Raw genomic sequence first — 26,269 nt, forward strand, 5'->3', positions numbered from 1 at the left:
TGAGAATGAAGAGCCAGTTTGGGAAAGTGAGTTCAGGAGAGGGACAGACAGAGAGGGAGATAGCTGCACAATTCAAATGTAGTAAATGTTGCCAAGCTTTACATTTCAAAAATGGCTCAGAAGCTGGAGAGATGGCTCAGCAGTTAAACCACTCGCTGCTTATGCTGGGTTGTTTTTATGTCAGCTTGACACACACCTAGACACACGCCTGAGAAGAGGGAATCTCGGTTGAGAAGTTGCTTCCGTCATATGGGCTCGTGGGCAAGTCTACACAGTATTTTCTTGACTGTTCAATTGATGTAGGCGCCCAGCAGTGTCTCACAGAATGGGCCTGGGTTGTATGTACAAAAGCAAACTGAGCAAGCCATGGTCTCTGCTTCTGTCCCTGTCTCCCAAGTCCTTGCCTCGAGTCTCTGCCCTTGCTTCCCTAGTGATAGAGTGTGACCCAAGAGTTGTATGATGAAACAAACCCTCTCCTTCTCAAGTTGCCTATGGACACGGTGTTTATCACAGCCTATGGAAACCCAACTAGAGCACTGCTTTGCAGAAGAACTGAGTTCAGTTCCCAGGACCCATGTGGTTCAGCTCACAACTGTAAATCCAGCTCAAGCGAGATCTGACACCATTTTTTTTCTGGCCTCCGTGGGCACCTAAATGCATGTGCCCATGCTCCCACCCAGACATAAACACATAAATAAAAATATAAACGCATCTCTTTTTAAAGAGATTAAGGTTAGGCGCTAGCAAAATGGCTCAGGAAGAGAAGGTGAGTTCAACCAAGCCTGATGGCCTGAGTTTGATCCCCAGGTCCCACAGGTGAAAGGACAGAACTGACTCCTGCCAGCAGTTATACACACAGATCACAGCGTGCACGCACTCCTGCTACAATAAATAAAAATGTAACAATTTTTTTTTTAAAGAAATGGTTAAGACGGTACATTTTAGGGCTGTAGAGATGGCTGAGCAAGTTAAGAGCGCTGCTGCACTAGCTAAGACTTAAATTCAAATCTCCTAAAACATGAAGGATGTGGGTAGCGGGCAGCGGAACACTTGTAACCCCAGTGCTACGGGAGGTGGAGACGGGAGGATGGCTGGGGCTTGCTGGCCGCCAGCGGGTAGCGGGCAGCGGAACACTTGTAACCCCAGTGCTACGGGAGGTGGAGACGGGAGGATGGCTGGGGCTTGCTGGCCGCCAGCTTAGTTCCATGTTCCATGAGAGACCCTGGCTCAAGGAACTACGGCGAAGGGTAATACAGGACGTTGCGTATCCTCCTCTGGTGCCTGCGTGTGCACAAGTGCCCATAGCTAACAGGCATGGTTGCGTGCGTCTCTTGATCAGGCTCAAGCTTTCCACTGTCCCACCAAGTCCAGTGAGTGGCAACTCCTTGCCCGGAATCTCAAGGGACCCAGGCCCAGGCTGGAGTCCCATACAAGTAATATCTGATGAGGCAGGTTCCACAACCAACTTACTGACCCATTTGTGGTTTTAGTGTGAAATGTCCCTCTAGGCCCACGTGTTTAAATACCTGGTCTCCAGTTGGTGGCGCTGTTTAGCAAGGTTGCGAAAGCTTTAGGCGAGGAGGCAAGTGAAGGGAGGGGCCCTACCGCCTGCCTCCTTGCTGCTTCTTGACTGCAGACATGATGTGACCAGCCAACCACCCTGCCTTTCGTGGCGTGATGAGCTATACTCTCTGGAACTGTAAATCAGCCCCCCCTCACCCCCAGTTCCTCCTCCCTCCCTCAACTTGTTCCTTGTCAGGTGTCTCATTACAGTAACTAAGCAACAAAGGCCTCTAGTGATCTACAGTCACTTTCCATGGCTACATTGCTAGAAGCTGGGTTGGGGACTCCCTTTGCCCCCGATGCAGCCTGTCTCCATGACCAAAGCTTACTCTTCCAGCTTTGTTCATGGAGCCAGGCTGCATCGGGGGCAAGGGGTTGTTGGGAATTTAACTAAGGACCTCTGTGAGAGCAATCAGTGCTCTTAATTTCTGAGCCATCTCTTCAGCCTCAGACCTATACCCTCTTTACTTTTAATCTAAATATAAGGTTTCACTAAACTGCCTTGAACTCCCTCTGAAGTCCAGGCTGGTCTTGAACTTGTGACCTCCTGAGTCTTGGGATGACAGGCCTTCACCACCAGTCCGGGCTCAAAGAAGGTTCTAGAAAGCCCTATGTATGCCCATGTTTTGAGCAGAGGTGGTGGTGATCTCTTTAAGACTTATTTGTAGTATATACTGTCACACAGAGCCCCTACACATAGTAGGACTGGCTTAGGTGCACAGGCTATGGAACTTTTAACCTTTTATTTAGTTTGTGTGTATGAGGGACAGTGTGTACACAAGAGTGCAAAGACAGTCAGAAAAGGGTACCACATCCCCTGGAGCTGCAGTTACAGTCACTTGTGAGCCATTTGCAGTGGGTGGGATCTAAGAGTCCAGCTCAGACCCTCTGCAAGAGCTGCGCACAGTGTGCCTCTTCTGAACTGTCTCTCTAGCCTCTGGCTATGTGACTTGAACAAGGAAGGTAAGGGGTGCCTGAGACACCCTGGGATCATCCAAAAGCCTGGCAAGAAGGGACAAAGCATGCTCACGGCTTGACTGGAACAGGGTGCAGCAGACCCATATGGGAATTGTCACTGCAGAGGGACAAACTGCAGGCTCCTTCAGATTGAACACAGACCATATGGTGAGGAGCTCCAGAAAAACCAAAGACAGCTCCAGGCTGCTTCCAAAGGGGCGACAGTTTATTGGGGGTAAGGTTAATATATAGTTGGTCAAAGGTCATCAGTGCAATTCTGCTCTCCCATCAGGGACAGAACAAGTTAGTCCAGTGTATGGGCTGTGGAGCCAAGGGGGGAGGGCCCAGAGAGTGTCACAGTATAGCAGCAGGAAGAAGAGTGTGAGCTCCCCCACAGGCCCACCCACACCCTGGTCTAGGAACAGGGGTCCCCTGCCAAGGTCCTCATTCCTCAGGCATCTGCTACTGAGCTGTGGGTCTCCTGAGGCAGGAAGCGTCGTTGTCGGAGTGTGGACTTCTCCTCCTCCTGTAGGGACAGGCAATGTTGTGTGTTCCCAGACAGGCTGAATGTCACTTTGTGACCTCATAAGCTAGCCACAAACAGAACTGTCCAGCCCTCACCACTCAAACTCAGTTTCATTTCAGGCCTTGCTTGAAAAATGTCACCTTAGAAACAAGCAGTTTGTACATCCATGACACAGTTCCTGGCTCAGGGGCATTAACACACTTGACACAATCTGGAATATCCTGGGGATGAGTCTCAGTGAGGGAGTGCCTTAATCAAGCTGTCCTGGGAGCATGAGGTGGGGGTATCCTTATTATGTTAATCGTAGTAGAAAGATCTGCCTACTGTGGGTGGCACCATTCCCTATGCAGGGCTGTGGAGAAAAGAGCTGAGTGCAGGCATGCACGCATCTATTGCCTTCCTACTGCAGACCTAATGCTACTGGTTCTCCAAGCTCCTGACTCCTTGTCTTCCCTCGAAAGACTGGGCATAACCTTGAATTTTGAGATAAATAAACCCTTTCTCTCCTGCGTTGCATTGAAGAGTATTTTGTCACAGCAACAGAAGTGAAACCAACGTGGGTTTAGTCTGTCAGGTCCAAGACATGAATACCCACATCTTCACACTGGTGTTCCCATGTCCCCCAGCACCACCCCCAAGACTTCATTCATTCCCCCGGGGTCCCTGGGCTGTCCATTCTTACCACCTCTGAGGCAGTGCTAGGGCTTGCGCCCTCAGGGGAGCCCCCTTCATCCCTTGAGCATTCTGGTCCTGCATCTTCCTCATATTCTGTCAAGCAATCCGATTCCTCTCCTGGGGTGGGAAGTAGCAGGGTGCAGGTGAGGAGACTTGGGACTGGGCTGGTATTTCCAGCAATGCATGGTCCCCATCTCCAGACCCAGCACTTCCAACTCTCAAGGGTCCCTTCAGCTCCTTACCATCAGCACAGCCATCGGAGACGTAGCTTGTTGGGGGTTCAATCCGGGACACAATCTCAGCCAAGTCAGTGAAGCCAGAACTTGGGAAGGCCAGTATCTGTGGGGTGGGGCTGGTGAGGCTTTGGGAGTGGGTGTGGTCCAAGGAGTCTCAAGAGCTCAGAGGGGACCCCAAGACAGTGTCTGACACCTGATGGGCTCAGGAAAACCCAGGGATGTATTGGATCATCTGAGATTTCCAGAATAGAGGGGCTTGGGTTTCCGGAATCCCTGGGTTAGACTGGCCCCAGCAGAAGCATTGTAGGCTTACGTCTGCACGGCGACTCTCATTGAGGTCTGTAGACCTCCGGTCTGTGAGCATTTTCTCAATGACTTCACCACGGGTCCAACCTCCAAACACAGCCTTCCCATACTGGTAACCCACATCCTGTAAGAAACAAGGGGGTAAGGGACTATGCCTGAGACCACTACCTGCGCCTGCATTTACACACAGCTTCCTTCAATAGGCCCATGAAATGCTTGACTTCCGGGAGAGCAGGCATTTGAGCCAAATCTGTTTCCGGGTGATGTATAGCATACCTACCTGCCCAGAGATTTCCAGTTGGTGTTCCTGTCAGACATTACCAACCAATCTCTATTCAAAGGCTTTCCCACTCAGCCCCATGAGGTACTCCAAGTACCAACTAACACAAGATGGTAATGTGCAAAATTATTTTCAAGGTCTGCAAGTACGCAGTACATTTGTGAATAGCGTCATGCTCCATGACTGCAGCAGACATGAATCCATTATGGTACACGCTTCTAGTGATCACAGAGGGACATCAGACATTTTAACTTGGGGCCTCGGGGCAGCAACTATTGATCAATTACAGCAGATGTGGGCTACGGCGTGTTTTGCTACACCCCTCTCCAGACCTACGGCAGGCATTACTAACTGATCACCGCTTTCCTTCTCCACTCATCAGAAACCACTACACAGTGCTTCAGCCAGTGCAGTTGGCACAGAACAAATTTTAGTGCAAACATAAAATGCACGCAGCCATTACTGTTTGATAACCCATCTACTTTCCCGCGGCCCACCCACTCACGTAGATCTGGTCGCACGCAGCCATTACTGTTTGATAACCCATCTACTTCCCGCGGCCCACCCACTCACGTAGATCTGGTCGAACTTCCCGAAGTCCATGGTCTTGAAGCAGTCGATGGACGGGCGCAGGTACTCGCAGTAGGAGCTGGACTTGACGACTTCCAGTTGCCGCACACACGACACGTACGCCAAACGGGACTGGATCTCAGCCATGTCCGGCACCTTCACCTTGTTGGCCCAGGGGTTTAGCCGTTTCCACAGCAACCACCAGCCAGACAGGCTGTCCCCATAGGTGCTGAGATCTGTCTCATCCTGGCTTCCCACGTCGATGGCAATGACTGTTTTGGCCCCCATGCTGCGGGCGATGTCCGCTGTGGAGCCGGGAGGTCAGCAGCCTCTCCCAACAGGGAAGGGACGCCCAACCCAGTCCCAAAGATACCACGATGCAAATGGCCATACTGGGGGGGGGTGAGGGGGGGCATGCAAACACCATGCTGCCATGCAAATGGTGGAAATTTATGCAAATGAAACCAAGGGAAGATGGACCAGTGAGAATGGCAGTTGCGTCTGTAGCTGCCTGACTGCATGTCTGTGCACTACAGAGACTGTTCTGTAGCCAACTCCAGCCCAAGCAAACACCTGACTGGCTATTCAACATTGCGTACCTATCCTTGAGTTTATGTTCCTGGGTGGGCACGTGACCTGCACATGCCTGTGAGTGTCTGTTCACATCCTTCTTGTGTGAGACTCTGTGGGAAGCAGTATGTCTGCTGTGCCTACATGTCTGGCTAGGCCTGTCTGAATGCATGTCAGCAGATGTTTATCTGTGTGTGCATATGTATGTGTATGTGTGTGTGTGTTGTGTGCAGGCTGGAGGTTAACACTGAGTGGTCTCCTCTATCGCTTGGCACCTTAGACATAAAAAAGACTAGGCCGGGCAGTGGTGGTGCACACTTTTAATCCCAGCGCTCGGGAGGCAGAGGCAGGCGGATCTCTGAATTTCAGGTCAGCCTGATCTAGAGAGTTCTAGGACAGCCAGTGCTACTCAAGAGAAACTCTGTCTTGGAAAACAAAACAAAACAAAACAAATTTGAAAAAGGATTTCTTTCTGTGTATGTGTGTGTGTTTGTGTGTGCATGCATGTGCTTATATGCATATGTGTACAATGTCTGAAGAGGCCAGCAGCGGCACCAGATGTCCCTGGAAATGGAGTTAGAGGTAGTTGTGAGGATGTGGTGCTGGAAGTTCAGGTCTTCTGCACGAGCAGTGCACATTACTAACTGCCGAGTCATCAATCCAGCCCTGTACCTTCTTTTTAAAGACAGGTTTCCCACTAAACCTGGAGCTCATCCATTCCACTAGACTGGATGGCCAGCAAATGCTTAGGGAATCCTCCTGTCTGCTTGCGCTCCACAGGACTAGGGTAATGGATGAGCACCCCTGTGCCCATCTTTTTTACATGGGTACTGTGGTGGAGCTCAGGTTATGTCTGTACCATCAACAGAGCCATTTTCCCAGCCCCATATGTGTCTGCATATCCAAGTGTGCCTGTAAGTCTGTGAGCACCTGCTCCCTGTGAGGGACTGTGGCAGTGTTTACGTGTATAGCACATTTACAACGGTGGTAGGCATTGGCCAACTCTGCAAAGGACCATTAGAAAATGCTTTCAGTTCTACCCTGGGCTTTTGACCCTATTGTTGTACTATGACAGAAGCTGCAGACAAGAAGTAGATCATGGCGCATGGCTATCAAAATAAAACCTTACTTATAATCAAGGCTCACGCCTATAATCCCAGCACTTGGGAAGTGGACACAAGACGACTATAAACGCAAAATTATCCTCAGTATGTAGCAAGTTGGAGGCCAGTTTAAAACAAACAAACAACAAACAAAAATAAAACCTTAGGGCCACTGAGATGACTCAGTAGGTAGGGGCACTCACCAAACCATGACGACCAGAGTTCAAACCCCAGGACCCATAGTTTGGAATGAGAAAACTAATTCCTTTAAGTTGTATCTGACCTTAGGCCCAGATTGCACACGATGTGCTATAGCTGGCCATGAGTGTGTGTGTGTGTGTGTGTGTGTGTGTGTGTGTATGTGTTTATGTGTGACTTACATTTCTGGGATGTACACTTTTGAGACTGAGGACCTTTCTTTCTTTCTTTCTTTTTTTTACTTTTTATTTTTCTGTTTTTCAAGACCAGGTTTCTCTGGGTGGCCCTGGCTGTCCTGTAACTCACTCTGTAGACCAGGCTGGCCTCTGCCTCCTCAGTAAGCCACTGTGCCAAGCAGCTTCTTATTGTCCCACCTCCACCTTCCAGGTGCTGGGATCACAGGTATGTGCTACTATGTCTGATGTGTGTCCTTTGCAAATGTTCATGTTACTGTCCACAAACACTCATGTATCTATTTGTGTACATGGATATACGCGCATGCATTTGTCACTCTGTATCTTTGTACAGGCTCTACGTATCCTTTTGAGTTTGTCCAGCCATATGTCCCTGCCTCTTTGAGTCTGCATGTGCAGAAGTCAGCTTGAGCATGTGCCTGGTGACAAATGTCCATGCAGGTGTGAGTGGGCAGCCACTTGCCTGGCAGGTTGTTGATGTAGCCACCGTCCATGAGCAGGTGCCCATCCTTCGGGTCGCACAGCGGGGGCAGGTAGCCCGAGAGCGTCATGCTGGCACGCACATACCGCCACAGGGAGCCTGCCCGGTGGGATACACAGACACAGACACGCACAGACACGCTCAGACACACTTGGAGGCCCGGCCAGCCTTTGGGCTCGCTGACCTGGAACGTTGTTAACGTAACACCCGTCCACCAGCAGGTGCCCGTCCTTGGGGTCGCAGAGTGGGGGCAGGTAGGGACAGTAGGAGGCACTGGCCCGGACGTAACGCCACACGCAGCCTGTGGGGGATGGCGGGAGGGGGTGAGGTGCCCGACAAGCCTCCCAGCTCCCCACCCCTGAGAATGGACATACCTGGGGCCTTCGGGACATTAGTGGGTGGTGGTTAGTGGTCGGTGGACGGGCCCAGGTGGACGGTCACTTGTGTTAACAACGTCCCAGATGTTCAGCTGCCCCTCCCCTATAGCCCACCCTCACACAGCTGGCCAACACGGTGGTAGCAGGGCCAGGCAGGATGGCACCCACCATCTTTGTGGACACGCATGGCGGAAGCAGTGATGTCTGTGGTGACATTGAAGTAAGGCAGCCACAGGTCCTGGGATGGGGTAAAACCAAGGTAGAAGGTGAAAACCCCATGGGAAGAGGTGACAGAGCCCAGTGTGTGGGGGGAGGGTGGCATACCTCAATCTGCTTATCCTGGAAGACACGGTGGATACTTCGGTTAAAGGCCGAGCCAGTAAACATGGAGGTAACAGGATATGTGAGGTCCAATACAGGCTCCAGTACAGAAGTCATGCTCTGAGGATCAAATAGTCAAAAGGAGTTGCTTAGAATCACAGCGAGGTCATTGCTTCAGGAATGTGCACGTACACAGGGATTGTGAGTGTCGCTCAGTACATGATTGCTGTGGCTGGGGTTTGGGGATTAGAGTCATCAGCTAAGAAGTCACAGAGGGGGGTCACCCGAGGTCTCAGTGATATTTCTGTAATAATCTAGGCAGAATCTTCAATGGGATATCTACCCACACTACCAGACCAGGCTATGGCATCATCACAGGTCTCCCTGCATTTCTGGGGCCCTGCAGCCCCATCTCCTCAGACCCCCACAAAACACACCTTGGCCCATTCCCGGGCTCGTTGTTTAGTACGGCTGGCGCTGCGTTCCTCTGCATACAGCGCCCCAATGAAGGAGCCGATAGACGTGCCTCCCACAAGGTCGACTGGCACCCCTGCCTCCTCTAACGCCTTCAGGACCCCAATATGTGAGCAGCCTCTGCAGAATAAAAGGTACTCGGTGAAAAGCTGGGGGTCTGCTAGGACCTGTCCCCAGGTAATTCTCCTGTACTTCCCTTCCTGGCTAAGAAAACTGTGACCAGCTACCAGGCTATGGGAGCTCTCCTATGTAATAAGCCCCATCCCTTAAGCATCCTACCCCCCACCCCCACCCCACCCCCCCACACACACCTTAGGGCAGAGTAAGTAAGAAGTGTCTTTGAATATGCCCCTCCCTTGAATGTGCCCCTCCCCTTCACCTTGCTCCACCACCACCCAGCACCAGGGCAATGGTGTTTCCTGTGAGCACTCTTGCCAAGCGGGAGAAGTCACTGTGCCGGTCTGCACGCCTGGAGAAAACCTTCTCATACAGCTCGTGCTGGGATCCAGGAGAGAATAAAGATGCATTAGGCTATTAGGCTGGGGCAAGAGGGACCAGATTGCTCAGGTACATGTTGAGCTTTAATATCTACATCTCCTCCCCACCCCTGCACTGGTCCAGACTCCGTGTCAGCTTCCTAAGTCCTGCTCCTAGACAGAGGAGGGTATGCCTCCTAGGGGCCCTCTCCAGGCTCTGCCTAAGCCCTGGCCCTGGCTCACTGTGGAGCAGCCTGTACCCCTAAATTTTAACTTTAGGCAGATGAGCCTCTGTACGAAACTCCACCCATCGGCGAAAGAGGGAACGTCAAACCATGCCCACAGGTGAAGGAGTGTGTCCCTAAACTCCAACACAGGGCATGCCACTCAGGGCCTTTCTCTCCAAGCCCACGCCCAAATGTCAACCCCAGAGGGAGGAACAATTATCCTATACCTCCCCCACTCCCCTTGCCCCGCCGCTGCTAGAGCAGAAGTATCCCCCAAACTATACTCCAAGAAGAAAGTGTGCCCACGGCTAGCTCTTCTTCATGTTCCACCCAAGTGCAGGCCTTAGGTAGGAGAGCCAGTGTTCCCTGGGGTCACTCTCTACCCTCACCAGCTTGGCTGGACTGCGGCGTGAGAAGAGGCGGCGTGGACAGCGCAGGTGCAGGTGCCCTGAGCACCAGCTGCGCATGTTGAGCCACTCCACCGTGCGAGTGGGACCAGGGCCTTCCTCCCGGTGCAGCAAAACCAGCTGCTTCAAGGCACGCACGGCAGTGTTCTCTAGCATCTGCTCCAGCTGTGGAAGGCAGAGACAGGCGAAGGTCATGGATACCTTCTCTGCCCATGCCTGGTCAAGCTCAGCTCCATCACAGAACTACAACATGGAAGTGCACATAGCCTTAAAAGGGCACAAGAGGGCAAGGGATCTAACAGGAGCATTTAGCAAGGGGTGGGGGTGGGGTGTCACTGTACACAGTCTCCACACCTGACCAACTGTGGGTTCCTGGTCACCCAGGCCCACAATGAGGATGCAGTCAGCCTGACGTAGACAACGCACAGTCCAGGGCGTCAGCGACGTGTCGGTTTGGTAAAGTACAATGCGATGGGCATCTTCCTGCTGGGCCAGCCACCCTGACAGCCGGAATTCTTGAATGCTGGGATGAGATGAGTGTCATCTTGGAACTTCCCTGGGGTCCCACAACCTCTCCCAATATACAGATAGTGCCCAACAATTCAACTTCATGCCAAAGTGTGGGTGGGGATAGGGGGTGTGTGTCAGAATAGGCAAGGGCATACAAATGTTTATTTTCACATATTTGGTTTGCACTATTGTGTCACATGAAAGCTACAAAGTTAATGCTCAAGAACCATGAAGTTGAGTTATAAAGAAAAACCCCAAACAATTAAAAAAAAACCCTCATAATATTGTAAGTATGTTTTAAGCCATGCTCAAACTATGAGAGCTGCGAGGGCCTCTTGGGGTTTCTGGTGAGGGATTTGCCCACATTGTCTCCCTACTGACCCAGCAGATGGGACACCCTGATTCAGAAGCCTAGCATTCCAGCCCCAATCCCCAATGCCCACACACCTATCCAGCGCTGACGCCCCCAAGCGTGCCCGGATGATGTCACTGTTAAGGAGGAGCGTGGGACCTAGTGGTAGTAGAGGAACGGAAGTTAGGGATCTAGTTCAACACTTGGGAGGCCTCTCCATGAACAGAGTACTTGTCACCCATCCCCGTGGCACGGGGTCCTTTCCCATCCCACCCGCAACGTGCCCACGCCAAGGGATACCACTCATTACAGGTGACTGTGATGTATCCACGCAGGGCCCCAGCGGGCAGACTTCCGGCTCACCGATAGCTTGCAGAGCATGTTGCAGCTCCAGGGTAAAGGCCATCATGGGCACTTCAGCACACACGGGGAGGATAGCGACGGTGGACAGATTGCTGGCTGGGTTGGTCAGTTCTGAGTGCTGCGGCACACTGAGACCAGAGCCTGTGGAGACAACACCAGCAGCAGATTGGCTGAGCAACTGTCTGTCTGGAGAGGTACCCTCGTTCTCCGCCCCACCCCCTTCTCTGCCTCTGCCTATCTCTCTTCCCCATCTCTTCTCCGCCCCCTATACGGCCTCTACTTCCTCTTCATCCTCCTCTGTCCCTGCCTTGTACCCCCAGCCTAGGCTCTCACTGCTCTGAGCTACAGTAGCACCATACTGAGGCCAGGGCTGGAGTACCCAGCATACAATTCCATTCTTGCCCATTTCCTATTACGACTTGGCCGGCACCGCCCACTTTTGACCCTCATCTGCAGTTTAGTTGTTGCTGTTCTTTCTGAGACGCGGTCTCACTCAGCAAAGAGTAACCTTGAAATCTCACCTTCTGCATCCAACCCTCAAGGGCTGGGATAACAGACATGTGCTACTATGCCCGGCTACCCACTGTGCAATGTTAGAACCATTCAAATTCACTGTGCCTATGTAGAGCCCAGCCCATTCTGTCTTGGGCTACTATGTCCCAACCCTGAGCTAGATAAGAACATAGCTCTGACTCCTCTGTCACTTCAGTTTCTCAGCTAACAGCCTAGCTGGAGATGTCATTCTCCACCCCCCCCTTCTTCTTCTTCCTCTTTTTTTTTTTAAAGACAGGGTCTCTCTGTGTTAATCTTGGCTGTCTTGGACTTGCTTTGTAGACCAGGCTGGCCTCGAACTCATAGGGATCCGCCTGCCTCTGCCTCCCAAGTGCTGGGATTGAATGTGTCATTTCCATCTCTTGCCCTGGCCTTACTTTGGACTGTACCTGCTGGTTGCTCCTCCCCCATATGATGACTTTTATGAGCTCTAATACTTTCCAACCCCACCCCCCTCTCTCTAAGTTACTCCTTGAGTGACTCAAAAGCACCAAACTCTGGACTAGGGCTATAGGTCAGTTGGTAGAGTGGCTGGCTTAGCATGCACAAAGCTCTGGGTACCCTCCACAACACCACATAAACCTGATGTGGTGGCAGATGCTTGTCATCTAAACACTCAGATGGTAGAGGCAACAATTCAAGGTCATCCTTGGCTACATAGTGAGTTCAAGGCCAGCCTGAGCAACATGAGACCCTATGTCAAAACAAAACCTGAGCAACATGAGACCCTATGTCAAAACAAAACAAAGGCCCCCAACTACCAAACCATGTGCGGACTTTCCTACATCTTTTCCACATCCAGCTTCAGGTCAACTGTGAAGGCTCGGCCCACAGTCCTCAGAAAGCCCTCTGATCCTTCCTTCTCTCCTGCTCTCTGCCTGCAGCCCTGTGTGTCGATCTTGTTTTGTTTCTCTCTCTGTACTTACTAGCGTATAACACTGGGATCTCCATGTATGTTTTTCAAATGATGTCTTTCCTACCTACATGACTTCGACCTTTATGTCCTGAATGTGACGGGTATGTGAGGGAAAGGTTAGCAAAAATGTAGCCGCTCAGGTGCATTTGGTAGCGTGGCTTGAACAGGCTGCACTGTGGTTTATTCTATCTCATAGAAGCCACACTCCAGTATGAAGAACCACACTTCCTAGCTGACTGATTTAACACTGAAAGCCATTTCCCAAGGTGTCCCTACTGCCATATGCCACTCACAAGCTCTCTTGTTATGATAGTGTGATTCTTTCCCAGGATGCTCCCTCTCCACTGCCCCCCATGGTCCTGAGAGATGGCTCAGCAGGTAAAGGTGTTTCTGTAAAGCTGGATGGCCTGAGTCAATCCTCAGGACCCATATGGTGGAAGGTAGAAAACTGATTCCTCTTACCTTCTCTCTGGCTCTCTCTGTCTCTCTCTGTCTCTGTCTCTGTCTCTCTCTGTCTCTCTCTCTCTCTCTCTCTCTCTCTCTCTCTCTCTCTCTCTCTCTCTCTCTCACACACACACACACACACACACACACACAGTGTTATAAAAGTGTTGCCCTTAGATTCTGCCCACTAGCACACTTTAGACCAATCAACAAATGGCCTAGAAACAGGGACTACATTTCCCAACATACACTAGATCCAAGGTCCTAATCCCACCTCCAATTAAGATTTACCATAGAACTTGGTTTCCCATCATGCTGTTTAGCTTGCTCTGGGCACATCCGACTAAATCCCCCAATATTCTCTGGGGCTGGCTCACCTGGAAAGGGTCCTTGCAATTGCTGCAGATTGCCTAGAATTTTCTGGCTCAGCAAATGAATAAGGCGGGTCACGACCTGAGGTACAGAGGGTTGGGGAAGGGCCAGGGGAAATAGTGTTCAATGAGACGGAAGGGTCCCACCTTCGCTTCCTCACCCGGGAAGCTAGAAATCCTGCTACTTGGGCTGCACCCCTACTAGGACAGCTGGGCACACAGAGGCTCCCGGCTCCTGCTGTCCACCTCCCCAACTAGGAGCTGTACCTGTGGGTACCGACGTTTGATGTGGCCTAAGGTGCCCTCAGGGAGCTTGGCCAGCTCCGTGTCTCGCACAGCATGCACAGTGGTGGCTCGTGGCTGCCGGGTCAGAGCCTCCACCTGGGATACAAAATAAGAATTCACCACAGGTGATAATAGGGACCTGAAGTGACATACTGAGGATGGAGTGAGACTCCTCATCCACCAGACTGAGTGCTTCTGACTCACAAGAAGCCCAGTGGTCTGGGATGGGGCTAAAGTTGGAGGTGCATTCTCCATTGCCATCAGATTGCTCCGATGGTGTGCACGTAGGTGAAGGCCCAAGGAGAGATATGGTGGCTGCCCTTACCACACCAATGAGATCCCCACGGCCATACTCCCCAACTAGCTCCTTCTTGCCACTGCCTCGCTGGATGACACTGCGGAGTCGCCCATTGAGTACAATGTAGGTGCAGTCTGAGCGGTCGCCCTGCCTGGAGTGGGTAAAAAGTGGAGGAGGGTCAGACGACATTATAGATAGGGTTTGAGCAGTCAAGTGGGATGGGGACGGTACCTGTAGAGCGCACGACCGGCCTCCACAGCCGTCCAGTCAATGGCAAAGTCCATCTGGCGCACAAAGGGGGACATCCTTGCAGCCACAGTGTGCGCTGCGCTCAGTACCACACTGGGCTGTGCACGCATGATCCTGCAAGCAAAAAAAGCGGGGAGGGGGGGGGGATGTGGAAACAAGTCTTCTTGGAGAATGGGTGTTGGCTTGGGAATGAAACAGGAAGAATTCACATCTGCCCTAGAAGTTGTTGGGAGGCCCGATCTGGGTGCTCTTTTCTATTCTTCAGAAACGGGGTAGGGGATGAGGTCTTGATCTCCCCGCTCCCCCCAAAATTAACTGGACTTTGGTCATCCAGGTGCCACATGTATCCGCCTCCCCGATCCCAGCCTTACTCGTAGAAGTCGGATTTGGAGATCCGCAGGAAGGTGCAGTCTCTCTGGGCACGGAGTGTGAAGATGAGGGGTTCTCCAGTGAGCACGGCCAGCTGCCCCACCAGCTCCCCTGGCTGTGCCACGAACAGGCACACCTCCTCAGCCTTGTCAATCATGCGCTGGTACACGTGCAGGCAGCCCCAGAGCACGAAGTGCAGGCTTACATCCTGTTGAGAGAGAGATTTGGAGATGAGATGGGCCAGCCACAGCACCTTTCCCCTAAACTTGGGTAAGTGCACCCCACAGGAAAACGTAAAAGAGGGTTAGGAAGAAACGGCTGGGGATATAGCTGCAATGTAAAGAGCTTGCATAGGAAGCCCTGGGTGTCATCCCTAGCATCACCTACACAGACACAGTGATGCACACCTACGATCCCAGCATTTAGCACTCTGGAAGCTGAGGCAGAAACACGTGTGGAAGAGGGTTCAAGGTCACCTTTGACTACATAGTAAGTTTGAGACCACCCTGGGCTATTTGAGACCCTGCCTCAACAACACAAGTAAAAGAAAGAGAAAGAAAAAAAAAAGCAGACCAGCCAGCCAAGTGTGGTGTCACATCTACAATTCTAGCACTTGTGAGGCAGAGGCAGGAAGACAGCTGAGTTTGAAGCCAGCCAGGCCCATGTAGTAAGGCCCTGTCTCAGAAATAAGATGGGATAAAATACAACGGATGAGGGTGTAGCACAGTTGGTAAATGGCTTGCTTAGACATCAGAGGCCCCTTCAATTCCCACCACCACAGCAACTGGTGATGCATGACTCCAGTCCCAGCCCCTCAGGTGGGGGCTGAAGAATCAAAAACTCAACGTTACCCTCAGCAGCTACAAACCCAGTTCAAGACCAGCCTGGGATATTTGAAACCCTGTCATAATTTAAACTCACGGAAGTAGAGGGCTTTGGTAGCATAGACGAAGCCTTGAGTTCAATCCCCAGCACCACATATACCAGGTACCTTGGAGCACACTGTGATCCCCATGCTCAGAGAATGCAGACGTAGGGAAACGGGAAAGGCTGGACACGAGCAATGAGTTTTCACCTGGTGTCCAACATAACTCTTCCCAGGGACGACACCTCATGGATACGAAATTCTCAGTGCTTAATTTACCTGGACAAAATGCTACTGTTTTTTTCATCGAACCTGTACACACAAAACTCTCCCATAGACTAAAGTATTTCTAGGCAACTATTTATACTTTCTAGTACCATGTAAAAAAGTGCTATGCTATACTGCTTAGGAAATGCACCTGTCTAGTAGAGACATACTAATCTTTTTTTTTCTTTTTAAGTTTTTTGAGACAGGGTTTCTCTTTGTAGCTTTGGCTGTCCTAGATTCATTGGCACAGGAGACAACATCCTGAACAGAACACCAACAGCCCAGGCCTTAAGGTCAACAGTTAATAAATGGGACTTCATGAGACTGAGAAGCTTCTGCAAGGCAGAAGACACTGTCAAGAGAACAAAGCGACAGTCTACAGACTGGGAAAAGATCTTCACCAACCCTACATCTGACAAAGGTCTAGTATCCAAAATATATGAAGAACTCAAGAAATTAAACACCACCAAACCGAATAACCCAATTAAGAAATGGGGCTCAGAACTAAACAAAGACTTCTCAACAGAGGAATATGGAATGGCTGAGACACACTTAAAGAAATGCTCAACATCCTTAGTCATCAGGGAAATGCAAATCAAAACGACTCTGAGATTCCATCTTACACACATGAGAATGGCCACCATTAAAAACTCAATTGACAGGCCGGGCGTGGTGGCGCTAGCCTAGTCTATAAGGCGAGTCCAGGACAGCCAAGGCTACACAGAGAAACCCTGCCTTGAAAAACCAAAAAAACAAAAATGAAACAAAAACTCAAGTGACAACACATGCTGTGGAGGATGTGGAGAAAGGGGAACACTCCTTCATTGCTGATGGGAGTGGAAACTTGTACAACCACTTTAGAAACCAATCTGGCACTTTCTCAGAATACTGGGAATAAGCTTACCTCAAGACCCAGCTATTCCACTCGTTGGAATATACCCAGAAGGTGCTCCACTACACAATAAGGACATGTGCTCAACCATGTTCATAGCAGCCAGAACCTAGAAACCACCTAAATGTCCCTCAGTCGAAGAATGGATAAAGAAACTGTGGTATATTTATACTATGGAATACTGCTCAGCTATTAAAAACAAGGAAAGCCTGAAATTTGTGAGCAAATGAATGGAACTAGCGATAATCATCCTGAGTGAGTTAACCCAGACTCAGAAAGACTCACATGGTATATACTCACTTATAATTGGACACTAGCTCAACAGGGACGTCCCCTGAAAGTCTTCACTCACTAGGAGATTGGGATAGATGCAAAGACATCCTATTGGGACTCTAGGTGAAAGAAGTATGGGAGAATGGGGAAACAGAAGGACCCAGAGGGTCCTAGAAACCTACAAGAAGAACATCATGACTGGTACATCTGGACTCAGGGAGGTCTAATCAAACTACTGCACCAACCAAGGGCAATACATGCAGTAAATATTAAAGTCCTACTCAGATCTAGCCAAGGGACAGGACACTATTTACAGTTGTGTGGAAAGCAGGGACTGACTCTGACATGAACTCTGGTGCCTCATATTTGACCACTTCCCCTTGGTGGGGAGGCCTGGTAGCACTCAGAGAAAGGATAAGCAGGCTACCAAGATAAGCCTTGCTAGGCTGTGACCAAATGGTGGGGGGAGGAGGTCCCCTTCTGTCACAGACCTAGGGGAGGGAAATAGGGTGAAAGAGGGAGGGAGGGAGGAACGGGAGGATACAAGCACGAGGATAACAACTGAGATGTAATCTGAATAAATTAAATAAAAAAAGTTTTTCGAGACAGGGTTTCTCTGTGTAGCCTTGGCTGTGCCAGACTTGCTTTGTAGACCAGGCTGGCCTCGAACTCACAGTGATCTGCCTGTCTCTGCCTCCTTAGTGCTGGGATTAAATACAGGCGCCATCACGGCCAGGTGAGACCCACTAGTCTTACACCTATCTAGGTTTTACTTATTTTGTTCTTTCTTGAGACAGGGTCTCACTATTAACTGATAGGCCTGGAATTGCTATGTGGACCTGGCTGGCCTTGAACTCTAGAAATCCACTTATCTATGCCTCAAGAGCGCTAAGATTAAAGGCTTGTGCAGCCTTTTTTAAAAAAAGATGTATTTCTGTTTTATGTGTATAAGGTTCTGCTTGTGTATACCATGTGCACTGTGTGCCTGCCTGGTGCCTTCAACGTTCAGAAGAGGGCAACGGATTCCCTGGATCTGGAATTTCAGGCAGTTGTGAGTTATGCGGGAGCTGGGATTTGGATCTGTGTTCTCTGGAAGAGCAGCAAGTGCTCCTTAGCTATCTCTCCAGCCACATGAAATCATTTTCAGTCCTTGCTGGTTGAATTTTGTAGAGAGGATGATTTTATGTATGTATCAACACTAGAATCTATACCCAGAACAGACATTGCTAATGGATCACCAAACTCTTAGGCCAGATTAAGACCCATGGATTCTTTTGAAAAGAAACCCAGCAGGAAGGCTACAAAAACCTACCCAGAGCCAGGCCTGCGGCAGATGCCTGTAACCCCAGCATTTGAGAGGTAGAGAAAGGAAGATGAGGAGTTCAAGGCCATGTTCAGGCACATAGAGAGTTTAAGGCCAGCCTGGACAACGTAGGATCCTGTCTCACAAAAAATAAAACAGACTATAACCATTGAGATGTAACAAGAATAAATTAATAAAGGAGGAAAAAAAATAAAACAGACACATTTTTGGAGACAGAAATATTAGTGACTGCCAGGCCTGGGGATGGTAGCTAAAGGAATGAGATCTTTTCAAGATGGTCAAATGTCTTAAAATTGATCCCACAACTCACTGAATATATCAAAGCTCAGTAAAGTGTCCACTTAAATAGGCAAACTGTATGAGTTATGAACAACTATTCCTTGAAAAGACCCCTTTTGAGGCTTTTGTAATGACTCAAGAGTAAAGACATTTGCTCTCAGCCAAACTCAATTGCTGGACCCCACACAGTGGAGGGAGAACTGACTTTCAAAGGCTATCTCCTACCTACACACATATGCTGTGGCACACATGCCCACATAATATACTCACATTAAAAAAAAAAAAAAAGAAAAACTTTAAAGCAATACACCCTTTGCTCCTGTGAAATTATTCCATTTGCTCCCCCAACTGCTTTTGTTTCCTACACGAGGCATCTTTCTCTCCATTCCAAGATATTTTAAAGTATTTTTCTTTTTTCACCTCCCCTCCTACCCAGTGCTAGTTATCAGTCTTCAGCCAGGTATAGTGTTGAGGTCAGCACCCAGGAAGCAAAGGCAAGAGGGGCTCTAGCTCAGGACCAGCCTGGACTACACAGTGAATTGCAGGCTAGCCTGGGCTTCTTGAAACCTTAAAAAAAAAAAAAAAAAAAAAGTAGGGCTCATCTGGTAAAGGTACTTGCTTCCAACCCTGACAACTTGAGTTCAATCCCATGTCTTCTCACATGGTGAAAGGAAAGAACAGGTTCCCCCAAGTTGCTCTCTGTCTTACACACACACACACATACACACACAATAAGTATGAAAAGAAAGAAAATTCCTGGCCACTCAAAAGCTAGACAGTGTCACAATTTACTCTCTATCTAGACTGACCTTTCCTCCATCTATACCTAATGAACTGCTCCACCCTTCCTCCTTTGCTGGTTGTCACGTCCTTAGAGGCACTGCCCTGTTTAAGCTGGCTTTGTAGTGTCAAGGATATGCCCTTTGTAGCTCTAAGCGCTCCGAGTTCACAAGGATTTATATGCTTCTTTGAGTGATGTCCACGAGAGCCAAAGGCATATAGTTTCTTCTTGCCTCCTGTCTAGCAGGCAGGACAGGATCCCCAACATGGCAGATGCTCAGTAAATGAAGGTAGCTCTCTTTTGTGGTTCACCTGGCCAGCCAGACACATCCAAGCCCCACCCCTCTATAAATGAGGAATTGAAACAACCTGGACATGGGAAGATCTTTCTCCGTCAACCACTCAACTTGTCTGATGCCAGGCAAAGCACCAACAGTGATGGGGGTGGGGGACGACAAAGTGAAAGATACATACATGCCAGAACCTTCTAAGACAACTTCTGGGTAGTGTTTGGGTTACATATAGGCATTACTAAAATCAAGGTATCACTGGTTTCTGGATTGGGAGTGTGCGTGTGTGCACACAGGTGGATGTGTGCATACGAAAGCCAGGTGGACACCCTAGCTTGTTGTTCCTCACGTGCTGTCCTTGCTTTTGTTATTGTTTGAGACAGCATCTCATTATGTATCCCTGGCTGGCCTAGAAGTCGCTGTATAGACCAGATTGGCCTCAAACTCACAGAAGTCCATCTCTTTGTGCTCCCCAATGCTGGGGCTACAAGTGTGGGCCCTGCACCTGGTCTACCTCACTGTTTGTTTTTTGAGACAAGGTTTAACATTGGGACCTGGTACCTGGTTAGATTAGGCTGGGTGGCTTGCAAGGCCCAGGTCTCCTCCTGCCTCAGCCTCACCTGTGCTGCGCTTACAAACACTATCCTAACTTTTCATATGGGTGCTGGGGTTTCAAACTCCTGTCCTTGGGCTTGCTTGCACAGTAGGTAGCTTACCAATGAGCTGTCAATGATTTGTCAACCCTAGATTAGGAACAGTTCAGTGCAGGACTTGTCGGTGCCTTGAGCATGCTAATGAATTCACTCAGAATTTCCAAAAATGGATAAAAGATTATTCCTCAAAACCGGTTTCACCAGATCCCTTGTTTATGCAGACTGAGTATCCCATATTCAAAGCACTTAGGGACTACAAGTGTTTTATATTCTGAAATTTCCCCCAGGATTTTGGAATGTTCACAGAAGTAAAATGAGGTATCTTGGTGACAGAAGACAGGTATAAACAAGTGTTGATCTTGTCTCATACCTACCTTATATGCATGACCTTGGGCTAATTCTTTTTAGTTTATTTTTAAAAGACATTGTCTTGCCCCATGGTGGTGGTGGCGGCGGCGGCGGCGGCGGCGGCGGCGGCGGCGGCGGCGCACGCCTTTAATCCCAGCACTTGGGAGGCAGAGGCAGGCAGATCTCTGTGACTTCAAGGCCAGCCTGGTCTACAAAGTGAGTCCAGGACAGCCAGGGCTCTCCTCTTGCCTCACCTCTCCAGTGCTGGGATTGTAGGTAAATACCACCACATCAGGCCCTGCATTTTAATGTGTGTATGTGGTTCCTGGGGATGAAACTTGTGTCCTTGTGCCTGCAAAGCACACACCTTACCAACCAAGCCATCCTTCCTACCCCCTTAAAGGTAATTTCATCCACTATTTTTCCGGCTTCTGTTTGACTACAGTCTGTGCCAGGTCAGGACACAGGGGTTTTAGATTTGGGAGCACTGTGGATGTGACATTTTCCATTACAGATGCTGAGCCTTAGAGATGGTGCAGAAAACTCACCTGGGAAGATTCTTATGTACAACAGGGTTTCTCAGTGTTGACACTATTGATATTTTAGTCTGGATGATTCCTTGTACTGCCCAGGGAGCCCAGCATCCTGGGTTAGGGGGCACACGAATGACTCCTTCCCAAGTCATAACAATAAAAAAAAAATGTGCCGGGGGGTGGGGGTGGACACTAGTGAGATGGGTTCTATAAGAAAGCACCTGAGGGAGGGAGGAATGGGAGGATACAAGTGATGGGATAACAATTGAGTTGTAATCTGAATAAATTAATAAAATTTTAAAAAAAAGATGCTAAGGACAAGAAAAAAAAAAAGCTAGAGGAAGCAAGATGTTAAGCAGTACGCTTCCGGCCTCTGCATCAGTGCCTGCCTTCAGGACCCTGCCCTGTTTGAGTTCCTGTCCTGATTTCCTTCAATAATGAAGGAAAATAGGGAAGTGTTAGCCAAATAAACCCTTTCCTCCCCAACATGCTTTTAGGTCATGGCATTTCCTGCAGCAATAAAAACCCTAAGACACATACTTTAAAGAAGAATATGAAGGAACCACTGAGGCCTAGAGAATAACTGAGCGGTTAAGAGCCCTGGGCTGTTCTGGCAGAAGACCTGGGTTCGGTTCCCAGCACCCACAATTAGCAACTCACAGCCATCTGTAACTCCAGATCAATCCCAACAAAGCTAAAACGACCAATAAAGCAAGGCCTCCTGCAGGGGCTACAGACCACTCTGGCCCCTTTGCAGGCAAGGGCCGGGTTCCACTCACTACCGTCCCTGGGTGGGTAGGGGATGCTGTGTGTCCGCACTTCCTCAGCTCATCCACCTGGGATCACACCGACTGACATCAGACTCAGCTGACTTCCTCTCCTGAAAGGAGCCTGTGCCTGCTGTGAGTAGTAGAAGGGATAGTAGAACGCGCCCAGCAAGGGACACGACCTCTCAAGGAGACAACAGGGAGCACTCTCCACCTGAGCACCCCCAACTCCAGCCCAAGTTCCACGGATGGCGCCAACTGTCACTAAAGACACACCAAGCTACACGCCCTTGGGAAGCTTTTCCTGGGCGATCACCTTGGCACTGGTGCAAGGAGCTGATTGGTTCTGCTTATTATCTTCTTTCCATAGACCAAGGAAGCCGAGAACTTTCTAGAGTCTTTGCCCAGGGTCACTCAAGGACTTGGAGACAAAGTGTGGATTTCAGCTAAGGGGCTGGGAGCCAAGTCAGCTATTAAAGCTCTTCCTACTGAAGCGTGAAGTTGAAACTTCAAATCCTACATACGTGGCAGAGCCTACACAAATGCCCGGTGGGCACGGCAGACCGCCTGGAAGCCCAGCCTCAGGAGGACACTGCATCACCAGCACACGCTGGCCAGAGACTAAGCTTATGGTAAACTCTATGCAGGAATGAGACATGGCAATAGAGGATAATTGCTGACATCTACCATGAGCCTGCAGATGCATGCATGCATCCATGTGTACATGCATCAACACAATGAAAAAACTGTATGCACACATATACACACATGAAAACATGGGGAGGAAAAGGAATGCAGATTTCAATTCACACCCATTCACCTCGGATTTCCCTCCTCCATCTCTGAATGTGAGGTCCTAGCTTCATGGCTTCTTCCCTTGGTGGACCTCAGAGTCACCATATAAAGAACAGAGAGATGGAAAGACATGCTGCCACATCCCTGATGCTCTAGAAGCTCCAAAACAGTGGCCCAGGGCTATACAACAACCATGCTACAAGCGTGTGACTGCATAGAGACAACAGAAACAATGGAAGTGGAGTGTTGCTCAGTGGCAAAGCACTTGCCTAACTTTGTGTGTGAAGTGCTGGGTTCCATCACCAGTGCCAAAATTACTGAAAGTTGTAGTAATAATTATAAAGATGAATGAAAAACCACCCTAACTCCATGCCAAGTACCACAACCATGGCAGACAAAATTAAAAGGTAACTGTATCCTTCACCTGTATCCATTTGTTTTGTTATGTTTTTTTGTTTTTTTGAGACAGGGTTTCTCTGTGTAGCCCTGGCTCCTGGCTGTTATGGATTCACTTTGTAGACCAGGCTGGCTTCAAACTAACAAAGATCCACCTGCCTCTGCCTCCTGAGTGCTGGGATTTAAGATGCACGCCACCACGCCTGGCTCTTTGCATCCTTCTTAGCAGAGTTGAGAATGGTCTCTGGGTCAATTCTATAATCCCCCCTCACTATTTTTGGTTTTGTTTTTTGAGACAGGGTTTCTCTGTGTAGCCTTGGCTGTCCTGGACTTGCTTTGTAGACCAGGCTGGCCTCAAACTCACAGCAATCCACCTGCCTCTGCCTCCTGAGTGCTGGGATTAAAGGCATGCGCCACCACCGCCTGGCTGCAATAACTATTTTTATATAAAGATATACAGATTTTTTTTTTTTTGGCTTTTGGAGACCAGGTCTCATGTAGCTCAGACTAGGTGTGAGCTCACTATGTTGCTGAGGATGACTCTGAACGTCTGATCCTCCTGCCTCTGCCTCCCAAGTGCTGGATGACAAGTATGCACCACCATGCTCAGTTTATGTTGTGCTGGGGGTGGAGCTCAAAGCTTCATGCATGCTAGGAGAGCACTCTGCCCATTGGTCCATATCCCCAGACCTATCCCTACCTATTTAGTGAGCACCTATTCTAGCAGAATGAGAAGTTGACCCTTGGGGAAAGGAAAGCAGCAATCACTACACAAAAGCCAGGGGTCAGAGGTCAGAGGAAGAGATATGGGTACCACAGGTCAAAGGTCAGCCTCACCTGGTCCCCTTGGCGGGCTATGATGGTGCCGGCTTTGGCATGATGTAGCAAGACTCTGCTGTTCAGTAAAGAGGGGTCCTGGGGAGGGAGGGGAGTTGAGATGGACCCAGCCAGGTCGTCAGCCTGCCTCCCTCACGCCCCACCCCCCACCACAGTCTGCCCACCTCAATCCGCATCAACTTGGCTAGCTCTCTCTTCGCAGCCTCGAAGATGCTGCTTGTCTGGCGGCCCTGGTAAGGCCCAAAGGGACATCCACCTGTGGCTGACTCATCTTCGCAGTAGCTGTATTCACAGGCACCTGCTGGTTGCTCCCGGAGCTCCTGAGTGGGGGTCTAAGTAAGGGAGGACTTGTGACTTCCTGTGTGCCCTCCCAATTGGCCTTTTCAAGTGACTCACCAACTGGTCAAGACCAGAGTTTTGAAAGGGGGGCCTGTAGTAAGATGGGAGAAAATAGAGGACCTTACCTTAGCGGATGCTGCCTGAGGTCCCCCAGATGCCTCTTCTTGAAGGGAAACAGATATCCGGCCACGCTCATAGGCCATGTCAAAGTCAGAACGCGGGCCACCTTGTAAGCCTATGCATGGAGGAGAAGCGATCAGGCCAACAAAGATGAAACTCGGATGGAGTTTAATGAGGAAATATCTGCCTAGAAGGTGTGAGGTCCTGGGTTCCCCCCACCCCCAGCTCCAAGGAAAATAAGTTTAAAAGTAGGTTAGTAACCACAGCTATAAGCAGTCTTAACTCCATGCTAATGCTGCAACCATGACAGACAGGACTAATTGGTGGCCACATTTTACCTCTGCACCTTAACATTCCCACCAAAAATAAGAACCAAGGAAATAGAATCTATACTCCCATTTTGTAGGTAAGGACACAAAGTCAGGACTGAAAAATAGCATGTCCTGGGTTCAAATACAGACCCTTGAGAGTCCTTTCCACACCATCCGCTCCTCCCCCCTTCCCCCACAGGGCTCCGAACCTGAGATGTCTACTGGCATGGAGATGCAGCGGCTCAGTAGAGGGGCTGAGGGGGCTTCTAGGGATGTGGGCTTCACAGGATCCCCTGGGGGAGACAAACACTCAGGAAGCTGCACTCAATTCCACAGGCCTCAAGCTAGGATGAGGAAGTGAGAACCAGAGGCACCTGGGGGCCACGATCAATTCAAATCCACAAAATTAGGATCAACACGGGCTTGGTGCATCGAGCTTGCCGACCGAGTTCTAGCCCCAGGAGAGAACAAACTCCTTCAAGCTGTCCTCTCACTGGCACAGCTTGCTATGTCGTGTGTATACTCTCCCCCATCAACAAACAAATGTTAACACACACACACACACACACACACACACACACACACACACACACAACTAAGGAACTAGAGAACACAGGGCCCAGAGACTGGGATAAATGGCTTCAAATCCCTGACCAAGAGTAGCGGGTAAGAGTCACCTCAGGTACCTGCAGGTCCCGGCAGTGGGGCTCCAGTGGGGTCAACAGGACGGCCAGAGGTCTCCTTTGGGGTTTCCTCGGTAGCTGACGTGCTGACCACCCGTTTAGAGCCCCGGACAGGGCTGGTGCGGGTTGGGAGGCCAGGGCTAGGGAACAGGCGGAGGGGCTGGATCTCCTGCGGTGGGGGTGAGGGTAGAGAGTCATTTATCGCCTATCCGAGTGTCCCCCATTGTGTCCCCCATATTTTCTTGTGCTTGCGTTCAACTCACATGGCTGAAGAGTTCATTGGTCAGACCCAGGTAATTGTGCAGCGCCAGGAAGGTGACTCTCTGCAGCCTCACCATGATGATCTGTAGGGGCGTGGTCAGGCAAGTGAGCAGGCAGCACCAGTGGGCGTGGTCAGGCAAGTAAGCAGGCAGCACCAGTGGGCGTGGCCAGGCAAGAGACCAGGCAGTCAGCACCAGTGGCCTCCATGGAGGTCTGGTTGCTCACCAGGGAGAAGCAGCAGGTACTGCCTAACCACCATTGCACTGATACAGGGGATAGGTGTGGCCAGGAGTGGGGTGTTCTGGCACCCATGGAAGTGAAAGGCCAGCTGACCTGCACCACTCGCACCAAGCTCTCAGGGTACTTGGTGAAGACAGCGGAGAAGGCTTCTACTGGGAGTCTCAGTACTGTAGAGTCCCTTGCAGCCCTCGCCGACACAGTCCGCTGGGGGTGCTGGTGACCCTGGGAGACGTGGAGAACAAAGAGATGTGCGGTGAAGACCTGCGAGGCCACCCACTGCTTCTTGCAGCCTTCCTGGTTCGAGAGACTACAAGCAGCACCACCAGATCTGGTGAAATAAGGGCCTCCCACCTTTATACCCAGCAT

The 26,269-nt window shown here is 50.1% G+C and overlaps 1 protein-coding gene across 6 annotated transcripts in view; it reads right to left on the reverse strand.

The window, feature by feature from the left end:
- Positions 1 to 2,725: 2,725 nt before the first annotated feature.
- Positions 2,726 to 26,269, reverse strand: part of PNPLA6 (patatin like domain 6, lysophospholipase) — a 30,828-nt gene continuing 7,284 nt past the window's right edge. For 4 of the 6 annotated variants that reach the window (XM_084764478.1, XM_084764477.1, XM_084764475.1 and 1 more), the window contains 26 exons: positions 25,997 to 26,125; positions 25,666 to 25,746; positions 25,406 to 25,571; positions 24,929 to 25,012; positions 24,414 to 24,523; positions 24,114 to 24,281; positions 23,950 to 24,027; positions 14,653 to 14,858; positions 14,264 to 14,395; positions 14,060 to 14,183; positions 13,717 to 13,830; positions 13,456 to 13,531; positions 11,167 to 11,307; positions 10,899 to 10,962; positions 10,296 to 10,464; positions 9,924 to 10,106; positions 9,211 to 9,329; positions 8,795 to 8,951; positions 8,361 to 8,477; positions 8,205 to 8,274; positions 7,642 to 7,758; positions 5,117 to 5,418; positions 4,271 to 4,387; positions 3,964 to 4,060; positions 3,729 to 3,838; positions 2,726 to 3,046 (listed from right to left, as the gene is read on the reverse strand). In XM_084764478.1, the coding sequence (XP_084620604.1) occupies positions 2,972 to 3,046; positions 3,729 to 3,838; positions 3,964 to 4,060; positions 4,271 to 4,387; positions 5,117 to 5,418; positions 7,642 to 7,758; positions 8,205 to 8,274; positions 8,361 to 8,477; positions 8,795 to 8,951; positions 9,211 to 9,329; positions 9,924 to 10,106; positions 10,296 to 10,464; positions 10,899 to 10,962; positions 11,167 to 11,307; positions 13,456 to 13,531; positions 13,717 to 13,830; positions 14,060 to 14,183; positions 14,264 to 14,395; positions 14,653 to 14,858; positions 23,950 to 24,027; positions 24,114 to 24,281; positions 24,414 to 24,523; positions 24,929 to 25,012; positions 25,406 to 25,571; positions 25,666 to 25,746; positions 25,997 to 26,125 (3,306 nt within the window). In that variant the 3' untranslated portion in view covers positions 2,726 to 2,971. Of the gene's footprint in view, positions 3,047 to 3,728; positions 3,839 to 3,963; positions 4,061 to 4,270; positions 4,388 to 5,116; positions 5,419 to 7,641; positions 7,759 to 7,843; positions 7,961 to 8,204; positions 8,275 to 8,360; positions 8,478 to 8,794; positions 8,952 to 9,210; positions 9,330 to 9,923; positions 10,107 to 10,295; positions 10,465 to 10,898; positions 10,963 to 11,166; positions 11,308 to 13,455; positions 13,532 to 13,716; positions 13,831 to 14,059; positions 14,184 to 14,263; positions 14,396 to 14,652; positions 14,859 to 23,949; positions 24,028 to 24,113; positions 24,282 to 24,413; positions 24,524 to 24,928; positions 25,013 to 25,405; positions 25,572 to 25,665; positions 25,747 to 25,996; positions 26,126 to 26,269 lie in introns of all 6 variants that reach the window. The other 2 variants (XM_084764480.1, XM_084764476.1) reach the window with 1 other exon arrangement.

This window comes from Acomys minous (assembly GCF_964271855.1).
Source record: "Acomys minous genome assembly, chromosome: 16".
Classification (NCBI taxonomy): domain Eukaryota; kingdom Metazoa; phylum Chordata; class Mammalia; order Rodentia; family Muridae; genus Acomys; species Acomys minous.